Source organism: Acartia tonsa, chromosome 3 (genome assembly GCF_053477335.1).
Source record: "Acartia tonsa isolate MP-2025a chromosome 3, ASM5347733v1, whole genome shotgun sequence".
Lineage (NCBI taxonomy): Eukaryota > Metazoa > Arthropoda > Copepoda > Calanoida > Acartiidae > Acartia > Acartia tonsa.
This window is the reverse complement of record NC_137262.1, coordinates 21,213,288-21,228,231: the sequence shown is the minus strand read 5'-3', so window position 1 is coordinate 21,228,231 and position 14,944 is coordinate 21,213,288. Positions and strand designations below refer to the sequence as shown.

At 30.9% G+C, this 14,944-nt stretch overlaps 1 protein-coding gene across 8 annotated transcripts in view; it reads right to left on the bottom strand.

Annotated features, from left to right (window-relative positions):
* The window catches only part of LanB2 (laminin subunit gamma-1), a 61,989-nt gene that overhangs the window by 26,175 nt on the left and 20,870 nt on the right, over window positions 1-14,944 (bottom strand). For all 8 annotated transcript variants that reach the window (XM_080153098.1, XM_080153097.1, XM_080153101.1 and 5 more), the window contains 4 exons: window positions 13,996-14,078; window positions 13,400-13,482; window positions 5,580-5,670; window positions 1,903-1,990 (listed from right to left, as the gene is read on the bottom strand). In XM_080153098.1, the coding sequence (XP_080009224.1) occupies window positions 1,903-1,990; window positions 5,580-5,670; window positions 13,400-13,482; window positions 13,996-14,078 (345 nt within the window). The remainder of the gene's footprint in view (window positions 1-1,902; window positions 1,991-5,579; window positions 5,671-13,399; window positions 13,483-13,995; window positions 14,079-14,944) is intronic.

Genomic DNA, 14,944 nt, shown 5'->3' with positions numbered 1-14,944 from the left:
ATAATTAGATCACATAAAAATTTACTGTTAAGAAATTAGAAAAATCAACATGTTTAAAATGGACATACGGACATTCTGGTAATGATTATAGAGTTGCTACGCTTTCTAAATCGTACCTAACTACTACAGGAATCATCATGCAAAGTTTGAAATCGATAGGACAATTCTAACATGCCTAAATTAACGAATAAAAGCTATCTATCTCGGACGGACGGACTTACGGACCGACCCTAATTATAGAAAAGCTTCGCTTTTTAAAAAATGGTATGTGTACCGCTATACTAGAATCGTCAAAAACATATAAGAACCATTCCTGTGCTACGTTTAGTTTAGGAGCTACGTGGTAAAATGTTCTAACTGACTTAAAACTTTAACCATGAAGTATTTTTTTCTGATTTAAAACTCTCCAAACCAATAAAAAACAAGGATGACAACATCCATAAAAGCGAAGCACTGAACCGGTAGGACAAACGGACATTACCACTTGTATAGTATCTGAACTGAAAAATCGGAACATAAATGTTGAATCAAAATTGTAGGTAAATTTGTTGAAAAACTGCTTAAAAACAGGATAATGTTTATGGACATACTTACATTTTTGGACTTGAATATAGAGTTGCTTCGCTTATAATATTTTTCTTTGTTGTCCCAGGAATCAATATACCAAAAATCAGATCAAACGGATAATTAAAACACTTGAAAATTTGTTGTTAAAAAAGTAGAAAAATCAACATGTTTAAAATGGACGTACGGACATTCTGGTAATGATTATAGAGTTGCTACGCTTTCTAAATCGTACCCAACTACTACAGGAATCATCATGCAAAGTTTGAAATCGATAGGACAATTCTAACGCGCCCAAATTAACGAATAAAAGCTATCTATCTCGGACGGACGTACGGACGGACGGACGGACCGACCCTAATTATAGAAAAGCTTCGCTTTTAAAAATGAGATAGTACCGATAATTTTTGTCGGAGCAAAGTGGGTTTAATTATGTAACACTTTGAATCTAACCAAAAACCGCTATTTGGAGGCAAGTGTATATTTGGTTGCATGTTCAGAAATAAATTTTACCATGTGATATTTTCTTACTAATAATATTTAATAATAGATGCTAGCATGTGCCAGGTTGTGTATTGTAAAGGCAGACAATTTTCTTTGTTTGACGAAAGGGGACTATTCACGAATGAGAGCAAGTGATTTTAAGAACATTCTAGCAGTAAGCTTGAGTATCTTTTTTTAGTGAATATACTAGGTTTTTTTTTAATATAGTTATATCGACTTAAAAATTTTTCATCATGGTTTATATGAAAAAAACTTTTTGATATGTTAAGCATTTTTTGGCACAATGTCATCAAATGTTTTGTTGAGTTCAAAAGACAAAATAAAATAATACGGCAAATAATCATAAAAAGGTGTAAAAGGCAAAATTATATTGATTAAACTGTTTACAAGAATACAAGTTACCATCTCTTTTTCTAAAAATACATTTTTTATCGAAATAATTAACTTTTGTTGAAATAACAGTTTAAAAGACATTTGATGATATTTCATCAAAAAATGATTATCATTTCAAAGTTTGTCATATAAAATTATGGTGATACCTAATTTGTAAGTTTATATAACTATATCAAGCATAATCCTAAGTCCCTTGTTTTTTTTCTTCTTGTACTTCCCATACTAATTTTGTTTATTAGTACTTTTAGGGTTTTTATTATTAGTTAGCAGTAAGCTAAAGTAGTACATATTTTTAATGTTTATTAGTATTTGTTAGCATGTGTTGTATATAAAGGTAGAAAATAATAATAAGATTTAATGAAATTTCTGCTTCAAGCGGCAGAAAAGAAACACTTGAAATTGATTACCTACAAACAAAAAATTTTTAATTAAGAATCTTACTTTGAGTAAATCCATTAGCCTTATCACATTGAGCTGTATGTCCGTAACAAAAACATGGAGTGCAACCAAACTCGTTTTCTGCTGATATCTAAATAAATATATATTTAAGATACATCTTCACTCATATAAAAAGTTAATTTTTAGTTTATACTTCAAGAATGTATACCTGTCGTTGATTCAATGAGGACATTTTGACACATTAGGGTAAACGGTTAGTATGGGCATTGTCTTACCTAAACCCTGGAATTTTCCAGGTAGGCTCTGGACAGGTGAAAATGAAGCTTCTCGTTTTAGAATTAAAGGTTAACAAAACACGCAGATCTTGTAATGTTCATGTTGAAATGCTACAAAAATCTGACGTTACCAAGATCACCAAAGAAAGGCTTTTAGTACCCAACGGATGAACAAACAGAGTGAACCAAATCAATCAAACATTTCAGATTTACGGCTCAGCTATTCATTTTCAATATGGTTGCAATTTCACTTAATAACTTAGGGTACAGACAAACCCCAAACTGTCCCAGTTTGGGCAAACCGATTCCTGTGACGTCACATACGTTTCGGGAAAGAAAAAGGGAAGGGGGGAAGAAAATCTCTTCAAAAGATATGGGAGACAAGGGAAGAGATTTTCTTCCCCCCTTTTTATATGACGTCACAGGAATTGTCTTGCCCAAACTGGGACAGTTTGGGGTTTTTCTGTACCCTAAGTTTTTAAGTTTCAAATCAATGCTAACGAAGCACAAGAGATTAATAAATTAAATTTAGAAAATATGAAATTCTACGCCTTTTAATCTAGAACCATAAGTCTTTAGAAGAAAACAAAAACATGTTTAAGATAAAAATCGTATGAAAGTCCCAGTATGAAAACTTATTTATTGAACTAAGGTCAAATTTTAGTATTTGTAACAGCCTCAAATCCAAAAATAAGGCGCGTCATAAAAAATTTTGGATCATATGAAGGAAATGAAGTCATTCCTAAAAAGGACAGAAAATGCCTTCCTTGGGTATAGGAAGGCTATTTCCTTTCCTTTTTCTTACAAATTTTCAGTAAGGAAGGTGATTTCTGTCCACTTTCTTACAAATTCTCACTAAAGGAAGGTGACCTTTATCTGAGAAAAAGGAAGATGATTTCTGTCCTTTTTGGAATGAAAAGAATTAGGGAGAATAAGGTAGATTTTCTTAGAATAAGAAAGGATTTATTGAAAAAAGGTAGATTTTCTTAGAATAAGGAAGAATTTCAGGGAATAAAGTAGATTTTCTTAGAATATGGAAGAATTAGGGAGAATTAGGTAGATTTTTTAGAATAAGGATGAATTTCTTAGAATAAGGAAGAATTTCTTAGAATAATGAAAAATTTGGGAGAATAAGAAAGAATTTGGGAGAATAAGGTAGATTTTCTTAGAATAAGGAAGAATTTTCTAGAATAAGGTAGAATTTCCTAGAATAAGGAAGAATTGGGGGAAATAAGGAAGATTTTCTTAGAATAAGAAAGAATTTCTTAGAATGAGGTAGAATTTCTTAGAACAAGGAAGAATTCCTTAGAATAAAGAAAAATTTCTTAGATTAAGGTAGATTTTCTTATAACAAGGAAGAATTTCTTAGAATAAGGAAGAATTTCTAAGAATAAGGTATATTTTCTTAGAACAAGGAATAATTTTGTAGATTTTCTTAGAATAAGGTAGAATTTCTTAGAATAAGGTAGATTTTCTTAGAATAAGGAAGAATTTGGAAGAATTAGGTAGATTTTTTAAGAATAAGGAAGAATTTCTTAGAATAAGGTAGATTTTCTTAGAATAAGGAAGAATTTCTTAGAATAAGGAAGAATTTCTTAGAATAAGGTAGATTTTCTTAGAACAAGGGAGAATTTCTTAGAATAAGGAAGAATTTGGGGAAATAAGGAAGAATTTGGGAGAATAAGGTAGATTTTCTTAAAATAAGGAAGAATTTCTTAGAATAAGGTAGAATTTCCTAGAATAAGGAAGAATTTAGGGGAATAAGGAAGATTTTCTTAGAATAAGGAAGAATTTTGGGGACTAAGGAAGAATTTGGGGGAGTAAGGTAAATTTTCTGAGATTAAGGAAATTATAAATTTTTTTAGAATTAAGAAGATTAAGTGAGATTTAGGAAGGTGATTTTTATTCTCTTTTTTAGATATGTGAGAAAAAGGAGAGTGATTTTTGTCCATATTTCACTTATCTGAGAAAAAGGAAGATGATTTCAGTCCTTTTTGAAATGAAATTTCTGTCCTTTTTAGGAATGACTTCATTTCCTTCATATGATCCATGAACAGAAAATGCCTTCCTTGGGTATAGAAAGGCAAGGAAGGTGATTTCTGTCCACTTTCTTACAAATTCCCACTTTATCTGAGAAAAAGGAAGATGATTTCTGTCCATTTTGGAATAAAATTTCTGTCCATTTTAGGAATGACTTCATTTCCTTCATATGATCAAAATTTTTTTTTTTAAACATAATAGGTATCATAAGACGAGCAAATATATTATGCAAACTTAAATACTAGTATCTGTATTCTATAAAATTTAATAATTTTACTTTTCCCAAAAGCCTTACTTTTGGATAAAATAAATCTTGATAAAAATCCATTATGTTAGAACAAAGCACATGATTGTATGATAAATAACATCAAGGGTATCCAAGATTAAAAATAACATTCGTAGATATAGAAATATATTGTGAGACAAAACTGCATTGAAGTCTTCTTCTATGTTTGTTTCTATGGCTTAAATCTTTGCAAAAAGTTTTGTTTCTTTAAAAGATAAAGAAGTAAAATTGGCGTGAAATGAAATATGCTTCTTATTGTATTTTAATATTAACCCACACAATGGGCACATGTTGATCATTTTGACAGTAGAAAACGTTGTCATATCTATTAACAAATCAATAGAATATTTGCAATATTATCTCTTTTATTTTAAAAAGTATATAAAATATCAAATGCTTGCATTTAAACAAGTCCATGAAAAAATATTTGAGCATCATGTGAATTTTTCCAATAAATTTTCATCTTTGTGATAAAACAATTCCCCGGAAAATATATTACAGAGAAGAATATTTACTGCACATTTTTATTGTTAGAAGCGCAAACTACTCTACAACTAGCATCGATCCGCCCGTAAGTTCGTCCCTCCATCTTGGTAAAGTAACAAAAATTGGACATTCTTAGACTATGAAAGACAGAAGTTTGATTTTCATAGATTAGATTCCTCTAACAAAAGAACTAATTATTGGTTTTTATTTCTTCTCTTTAACATAAATATTTAATTCTTGCTTATAGTTGTAATATACTTAATCAAATGTTGCGCTGCCGCAGCTGCAGACCAATAGACGTCCAAGGGTGGAGTGTGATTTAATATTATCCCCCTCAAAATAATAAAAATACATTAGATAACCCCCTGAAACCTTTTAAACCCTCATTTTACCTCCTTCTCAAAAGAAAAGGCTTGGACGTCCTTGTGCAGATCATGCACAGAGAGAAAAAAGTGTCATACATAAACTTTTTGGAGGCATTTCGGGCTATTTTATTGTTGATAGTAGTAAATACCTGTAAATGCCTTTTAAAAATGCATAATAAAGACAGAAATAAAGTCAGATATATTATGAAAGAATATTCTTCATTAAATAATCATTGTGTGATACAATTTAGTAAAAATTTCTGTTACCTGGAAGTGTCCAGGTTTACACTTGTCACATCTTTGACCTTCCACGTTTTCTTTGCAGAGACATTTACCAGTCACAACATCACATTCAGGCCTGAACAAATAAGCAAATAATTATCTTTATAATTGGCTGAGTTACTAGTTTCTAGATCATAAAAATAAATTCGGTCTGATTAACAATGGATTGTCGAATTATGGGCCAATCTTTGAAAGGCATTATTTCTAAAGTCACGGGATTTTTATATAACTAAGAAAATAATTATAGACTTTTTAGACCAATACAATAAATTTAAAATTGTATTTATCCATCTCGTAAACCGACATTACTACAAAATATTTGCTTCAGTAAAGATTTTGGAAAAAGTAAACAGAAAAAATATAATAAAAATAACTGTAATATCATTTTATAAAGTAACTATTTCTGACAAATTACTTTTTCTTGGATGAAAATATTTAATATTCAACTAAAAACATAGAACCTTTAATCTCCATTCTCATTTTCTAACCATTCCACAATTCTAATGGGGATTAATGGAATAAATCTTCTTTCAAAGCACTAAGCTCTGAAAAGTTTTTATCTTGCAAAATTGATTTAGAATCTATCAATCCAATTTTTGTTGAACAAAATTTCCACTCTAGAACTTCTTATATTTACCTTGCACAGAATAATTTTCATCAAGAAAAAAGAAGTAAAATAAACTTTTATTTTGTTTATTGCAATACCTTTAATGCAGATTTAGAATTTCACTTATCTGTTTATTTGCAAAATTGAAAAGATTCTCACTGTTCAAAATTATAAAATATTTATGTATAATATGCATTTTTTTAGGGTAATTGTATTTTATGATTCATTTACCTAAATCATTTGAAATGCATTATTGGAATAACCTAAATATTTAATGAATCATGTCAATTGAATGTGGTTTAAAATTTATTTTATCTAATTTATTACTGGTAGTGGTGAGAAACTAATTTTTAAAGTCATTTGTGCTTAATTAGATAGATTAGATAGCTTTTCTTATAATATAAATAAACCAACTGAAAAATATAAATGATATAAAAAAATAAAGTCGAATAAAATTTTTATCCTTATACTAAAGTAACAGGATGTCTGTGTGTCTGTGTGTCTGTACCGAAGGATCTCGCTAACCGCAGAACCGATCGGGTTCTCCTTAACAGGGTAGCTTCTCATATGTCCCGGGAAGGTTTATAACTATTTTGGGGGAGGGTACCACCACCCTCCCAAGAGAAATCGCCCCTAGAAAAATATTACCCCTCCCGAAAAAGAGACTTGAGCGAAACATAAACCAATTATTTCTCTAATTAGATATTTTAAATAAAAAAAACATTAAAAGTGCCACTAGAGGCCTCTAGGGGCGTAGCCGCTAGTACTTAATAACTAAATATAAGTTTTCATGAAAGAGTTAGGTTAAAACATATTATAAAGCAAAAATATACGGATAATGCTATATTGCTTTGATTATGAACCACCAATATCTTCTTCCAATATTAATCCGCTACTAAAGGATAATTATCAAAATAAACAAAGACGATAACATCCATAAAAGCGAAGCTCTGAAACGGTAGGACAAACGAACATTAACTTGTAGAGTGACAGAACTGAATAATCAGAATACAAATGTATAAAAATCGAAACAAATTGTAAGTAAATTTGTTGAGAGATAACTGTCCGTGACGGACGGACGGACGGACCGACCCTAATTATAGAAAAGCTTCGCTTTTAATAATTATAGAAAAGCTACGCTTTTAAAAAAGGGCTTCATTGTTTAATTATTCTTGTGTCCTATACCTGAATCCCTTAACATTACTAATAATTTGATAAAATTAAAATAACATATAATTGTGTAAAAAATGTTTGTTTTGCATAACATACATTGCTAATTTTGCAGTACACGTATTTTGTAATAAGAAATACCTTTTGTTATCTTTCATCCTCTTTTATGAAACCTTTTTATTTTTCTTAATATGCACTTCAAAGAATAATTACAATTTCACACAGCAAATCAGTTTGTTTATTTTTCATTATATTTTTCAAAAGAAATTTCATATACAAGAAAATATCAATCATTGTGGAATATTGTAAGAAACTTTCACAACTCCAAGTTTACACTTTTTCATTTTTATATAAAAGAAAATATTATAATTTTCAACTTTCAGTACAACATAAATTCAAATTTTTTTCTTCTGTATGTTAAACTTCAAAATACCAAAATGTGTAAAATACATAAAAGTATGTATGTTCCTATCGATTAAGAAATAGAAATTTATAGTGTATGTCAAATACCAATTGCAACTAAAATTTTGTAACCTCTGCAATGCGTGTTTTTGCTGACAGAATTTTGCAACATGCACCAACAATTCAGGTAACTTCTAAGAAAACCAACTGATATATTGATCTAAACACTTTAAAGAAACTGTTTGCATTAAATTAAATTGCAAGAATACAGGTGTTATATAATTGGAATTGCATTATACAAAGACTTTTCTTCCTTGTATTTTTTGCCATCTAAATTTTTTTAATAAGTTTGATAAAGAAAAGTAAAACAAAACTTGAAAAAATCAATTAAGGAAAATTAAAGCACTAATATTATACGTTAAGTATTGCTACTATCAAAAAGATATTTACCAGTGTGGACAGGGACCAGGGCCTGCGGGCGGTTTAGGGGGCGGGTGGAGGCGGTGATTAAGGCTGGTTGTTCATATGAAAGTGCCATTTATTAAGGTGCCTAACTTTAGAGAATCAGGGCTACATAATACGATTTTTACATTGGAAAATCATCACATTGTGAGTGTGTGTTTCAGTGTGCATTCTGTCCACTTTGTTTTGTTTCGTGTGCCTCTGTATATCATGTTTAATGTCCACGTAAAGGATTCTACTTTATTTTTCTTTTTCTTTGTTGATTAAATAAAATCAAATTACTTACAATACATAATATTTTGAGCTTATAACATTTTAGGTATCTTTCATTTTGAATGACGAGTGGACAAAGCAAATTATAGAGTGGCTTCGCTCAAATTATTATCTTTATGTTGTTAAACTTTAACTTATCTTGAACAATCTGCGTTGTAGCCATTGTTTTACATTTTATTCAATAAATTTCATCAGAGACTAGTTTTATTGATTTAACCTACGGTAGCAGGCTGGCCTGAGTTATAAGATCTTGGGAATGGTTGATAATGACGGTACTTCCGTTACAGCAGGCGAAAATTCAAATTTAATGTGGAAGAAAAAATCTTCAGATACGTATTTCCTACATTCACTATGTACTGTGTGAATTTCATATTCTTTTTCTGTACTTAAATTTAACATTTAATGAAATTCTCGATAATAAGATGAAAAACAAACATTTGAGCCATAGTCTAAGTATTAAAAGATTTTATTGTGTTACATATTCATAATTACCATACAAAATCTTTAAAACAATAAAGATGTAAAGCTAATGGATTAGTGTCTGTACCCAATTCCTTTTTTTTTTTTTGGGGGGGGGGGGGAGAAGGGGTTTCAGAGGTTTAACGGTGGATTGTACTCTCCCTAATAAAAAATTTTATTTTGCCTTTGACACTTCCAAGATAAAAGTTGTATTGGGGGAGGGGAAATAAAATTTTGTTGGGGTCTACCATACTGGTAACACCCTTATACCATGAAAAATGAGCTTTAGAGGTAAAATGCAATTTAAAGAATAGTATCTAAGAAGAATCTTTTGGGAACATTAAAAAGAAAATTCTCAAAGTTAATCCATATTTTATGAAAAATCTACTGAAAACAAGGATGACAACATCCATAAAAGCGAAGCACTGAAACGGTAGGACAAACGGACATTGACACTTGTATAGTGTCTGAACTGAATAATCAGAATATAAAAGTATAAGAGTCGAAGCAAAATTGTAAGTAAATTTATTGAAAAACTGCTTGATACAGGATAATGTTTATGGACGTACTTACATTTTTAAGACTTGATTATAGAGTTGCTTCGCTTTAATATTGTTGTTTGTTGTCCCAGGAATCAATATACCAAAAATCAGACAAAACGGATAATTAGATCACATAAAAATTTGTTTTTAAAAAAGTAGAAAAATCAACATTTTTAAAATGGACGTACGGACATTCTAGTAATGATTATAGAGTTGCTACGCTTTTTAAATCGTACCTAACTACTTTGGAATCACCATGCAAAGTTTGAAATCGATAGGACAATTCTAACATGCCTAAATTAACGAATAAAAGCTATCTATCTTGGACGGACGGCAGACCGACCCTAATTATAGAAAATCTTTGCTTTTAAAAAGTAAGTTGAATATGTTTAGTAATTCCTATGAAAATATTTTTCTCTACATTTGTGTCGGAAGTTTAAGTATAAATATTCCAACAAAATCCATTACAAGTATGAATAAGTGATTCTAACAAGTAAAATAAATCTGAAATAATATTTGGGGGGCAAATGGAGAGGTCGTCAATTTTACGATGTGTTGCCCCCTAACAACAGCTGAAAACCCCGTATAGGTTTCGTGATTTTTTTTCGAATTAATTTCGTTATTGGTATAAGCTGATATCTTTGGCCTTATTTGTATAAGTTGAAATATGCAGAAGATCTAAAAACCTGCACATTGCTGAGAAATTGTTAAAACCGACATGCCATCGTTATCTATTGATTTTTTAGAGGCCTGGCGCTAGGTAGCCAGTAGAGATAGAAAGATGAAATTTTGTACATTTCTTTATAAGCCCCTGCATGTAACTTTTTAGGTCAGCAGAAAAATTTTATTCGAAAAAGTGTATTTTGAGTAACATGTCTAATATGTAGAATATGAACTTAATTAATCCCTAAAAATGTTAGACGTAAATCTGGAGTAAGAATAAAAAATCACGAAAATAAAAAATCTATTAATCGATCTAGCACCCCAGTTAATTAATAAAGAAATAGATATGAAACTTAGTGACAATATTTAGAATGTGAACTTAATCAATCCCTAAAAATTTCAGCCCTCTATGTTGAAAAGAAGTCGAGAAAATTTTAAAATCTGGGAATCGATCTGGCAACCCCCAATTATTTGGCAAATCTTGATGAAACTTGGTTGAAATATGTAAAATGTAAAGTTGTTTTATCCTTAAGAATTTCAGATGTCTATCTTAAAGAGGAGCTAAGAAAATCACGTTTCCTCCATTGCGTTACGGACGTACTGACGGACAGACAACGTGAATTATAGAGCAGCTTCGCTACTAAAAATTAGAAAAACACACAGTATATCATGATGATGTTTTAAAGGAAGTACGGAATTTCTTTTCTCGTATTCATTCGAATCCGGTGGATAGGAACCGGTTCTCATCCATACGAAAAAACTATGTCTAGCATCGTATTATTTCCAGCTTTCTACAAATATAAAAATGTACAATCATAAGATTAAAAGCAGTTTTTTAGCCAGTGCCTTCGGCACCTCGGGGCTAAAAAAAACTAGTTTTAATCTCATAATTGTACATTTTATATCCGCGGTAAGCCGTTTATAATACGATGCGAGAAATAACAATTAACAATTAATGAGTTGCTGTGCTTTCTAAAGCTTACCTAACTGTTACAGGAATCATCAAATTAATTTAAAATCAATAGGACAATTCTAACATGCCTAAATTAACGAAGAGGGCTTACCGTCACGTATATTGGGACAAGCGTCCATAATTATAGAAAGTGTGACTTTGCAAACTGTCAAGCTTTGTGGTGATAATTTTTTGAAGGTCCTTATTAAAATGACGAGAAAACTTTAAACAATTAAGAATAGGTAAAAGGTTAAAAATTTCTACATTTTTTCTAAAAAGCATAAAAATAATAAAATATTTTACAATGAATTGATAACAATTTTGCTAAAAATTAATTAATTTAATTTAATTTAAATGTAGTGGAGATGTTTATGACATTCAGCAAATAGAATCAATGTGTTTGTCAACTATATTGCTTCTAAATTATAATATTAAACAAGGGTGACAACCTTCATAAGTAGCAAAATCTATTATGAAATAGACAAACAGACAAAGTGATTTAAGGAGCAGATTAACTAATATCATAACAAAGAAAAGAAAGATAAATGCAAATAAATATGCAAGACTGAAAATTACGAAACATTAAAAACTTAGGGTTTATGTCTGAAAGTTTTAAAAGAAAAGAAGCTAAAAGGCTGCTTAAAAGCAGTCAGACTCCATACCTAATTATGGAGCATAAAGAAAGGAATATTGGCAAGAAGTTTCAGCCTTGTATCTTTTGTAGGAGCCGAGAAAACCTGTTGTAAAAAGTAAAAGCGGCTTAAAATATGCTTAAAAGCAGTCCGACCACTATTGATATTTTTTATACTTAATTATGCTCCATATTGATGAGTATGTTGACAGGAAGTTTCAGCCTTCTATCTTTTACAGGAGCCGAGAAAATCATCCATAGCGTTACGGACTAACTGACTTACTGGCGGACAGACAAAGTGAATTATAGAGTAGCTTCCCGACTAAAAATATAAATTCATCAGCGCTCGTTGTTGTTGTTGTTGTAGCCCTGATTCTCTGAAGTTAGGATCCAGATGCACACGGAGGCTGGATGTGAGAATCCTTTGACCAATCTTAGATTGTTAAGCTTCGCGAGCAGCAGAGTGTATTATGTTACATTACAAGCTGACCCGCTATTCTCGTGGAAGCTACTCAATTATTACATCACCCTGGCCTAGAGTTTTGGCAGGTGTTCCATATTAAGCCACCCTAATTATTGGCACTCTCATATTAGGAGCATTGACGAGGGAACGCATAGTTAAAGCTGCTTGATTGGTAGAATCCTAACTTCCTACAAATCTCACTCCTTACAACCTTAGGGAATCTCAGGGAAGGTTGCGTGGTCATAATCTGACAAATTGGGACATCATATGTCAACCAAGTGCAAAAACTATGTGGGGACTTGAACTCGGTTTCTCCCAACCATAGCGTAGTGCACTAACCGCTACACTATGGGACACCCTTTATTCGTTATTTGGGGCCTCGACCAAGGCAAATGAAAGAAAAAGCGACCTCCGAAAACAAAAACAGCAGAGTGATGTGGTTATAGGAAGTCTACATTATTTTTTTTTATGAAAACGTGAAACAGAGCCTAGACTTTTATCAAAAAATCATTGTGACAACAACTTTCCTGATTTATTAAATTCTTTTTAGCTGCTTTGTATAATATCTGAAGATTTTGGTTTTGACGGATTGAAAAGAAGAAAGTGAGACATATTCTACAAGTATTACAGTTTTTAAGAATCTGTAAAAAGAAACTTTTTTTATACAATTGCAATCAGCAATTTTCTAATGTTGTGAAGATATAAACAATTAAAGATATTTTAGTTTCCTCAATTATCATTTCTATGACGACATTTAAACTTCGAACTATGAATATGAGGCCTTAATTTAAAATCAGGAAGTATAAGCACTTATAAACTTTTCCATCATCTCTTATTGGGAGAACGAACTGACCATCAAATGAGGTCTATATAAGCAACCAAAATTGACGACAATTTTTTCCTTGTCAAAACATATGTATATCCAAGCAATTATCTATCGATTAGACTAATACTGATATTTGCAACCAACTGCGCTACCAAAATGTTTCATTCGTAAAACGTACGCACTCGACAAAGAAATGTAAAGACCTGGAATGACATGACTGGAAGAGGTATGTAATATAATTATGTATATTGTATATAATGTATACAAATAAAGACATTTGGAATTGGTATGAGTACTTAAAATGATTTTAACTGATATATTGAAGCTTTGTGATGTTACACTAAAAAACACTTACTGATTATTTAAACTTCCTTCAACAAGACAGTTGCAAGGTTTACATCCAGGATCTGCAGCTGTGGGGAAACTCCAATGGTTAGCCTAAGAATAATTAGAACGTAATATAGAGAAACATAGAAATCCTTAGAAAAAGACAAACGTAAGCAAAAATTCATGAGAACAGACCCTACTGCCAAGGAGGTTCAAGTTTTTCAAGTTCTTTGTTGGAAGGTAAAAAATTTTGATTTTTGAATAGTAAATTATCATTTGAATGGTTGGGTAAATGGCGCGCGAATTTTTGTTACCTATATCCGATGAAATATGGCCAAGTTATGGAAAATTTCATATAGATAAACAAACATACATCCTACTACTTAGGCAGATATATTCAATAACTCTAAAGAAAAAGAAAATATTTTCTTATGCTCTTGGCCGCACTAAAATTTATTATGTCAAACTTAAGCTAGATAGAATTAAATACAGATTTTATAGAAGAAGACTTTCAATATCTTACTATATAGCTTAAAGTTCATTCATACTCTCCATCTGTTACTTGAATTTGGTAAATAATAACAAAACTAAACTTTGACAAACAAAATTATTTGAATTGTTCACCTGACACATATCACACTTGTCTCCAATGACTCCAGGTTTGCATAAACATTTGCCAGTCTCAGAACACTGAAGGTCAATGGAACCTGAATAAATTCAAATCTAAATTTTTGTTATATACACGTATATAAAGATACTTTTAGGTTTTTGAATTATGAAAAACTAAACTGGTTTATTAAAACCCATTTACTGACCCTTGTTAGTTGCGAAGCTACTCTATAATTCACAATGTCCGTCCGTCCGTCTGTCCGTAATTAATGAATTGGGGGAAACATGATTTTCTCGGCTCCTATAAAAGATAGGAAGCTAAAACTTTTTGACAACATTCTCATCATTAAGGAGCACAATTAACTATAAGACATCAATGGCGGTCTAACTGCTTTTTAGCAGGTTTTAGGCTATTTTTATATTTTCCAAATTTTCCCCATATATTGGTGTTTATGGTCCGATTTTCAAAATTTTTTTCAGTTAAAGATAAATAAATTAAATTTCCCGTCGTTTGAAGAAAACAACGATGACGGTCAGACTGTCTTTTTGCAGGTTTTTGGTTGTTTTATATTTTTTACATTTTTCTCCATATCTTTGGTGTTTATGGTCCGATTTTCGAAATTTTTTCAGTTTAAGATATCAAAATTAAATTTCCTGTCATTTGAACAAAACAACAATGGCGGTCAGACTGCCTTTTAACAGGTTTTTGGCTATTTTTATATGTTTGACATATTTTCCCATGGTATTTTTGGTCCAATTTTAAAACTTTTTTTGCATTAACAGTTTCAAAATATTTTTTTTCCCATTGTTATGTGCATCTAGTATATAAATACCCCATCCTAAACAAATGGGCCAAATTTTGTATGGTGGGGAAAGACACCCCTTCCCCCCCCCCCCCCTACTTAGTCGTCCTTGGTTTGGCCGGATACTTTTTTGGACGGATACCAGATATCCAGCTGATTTC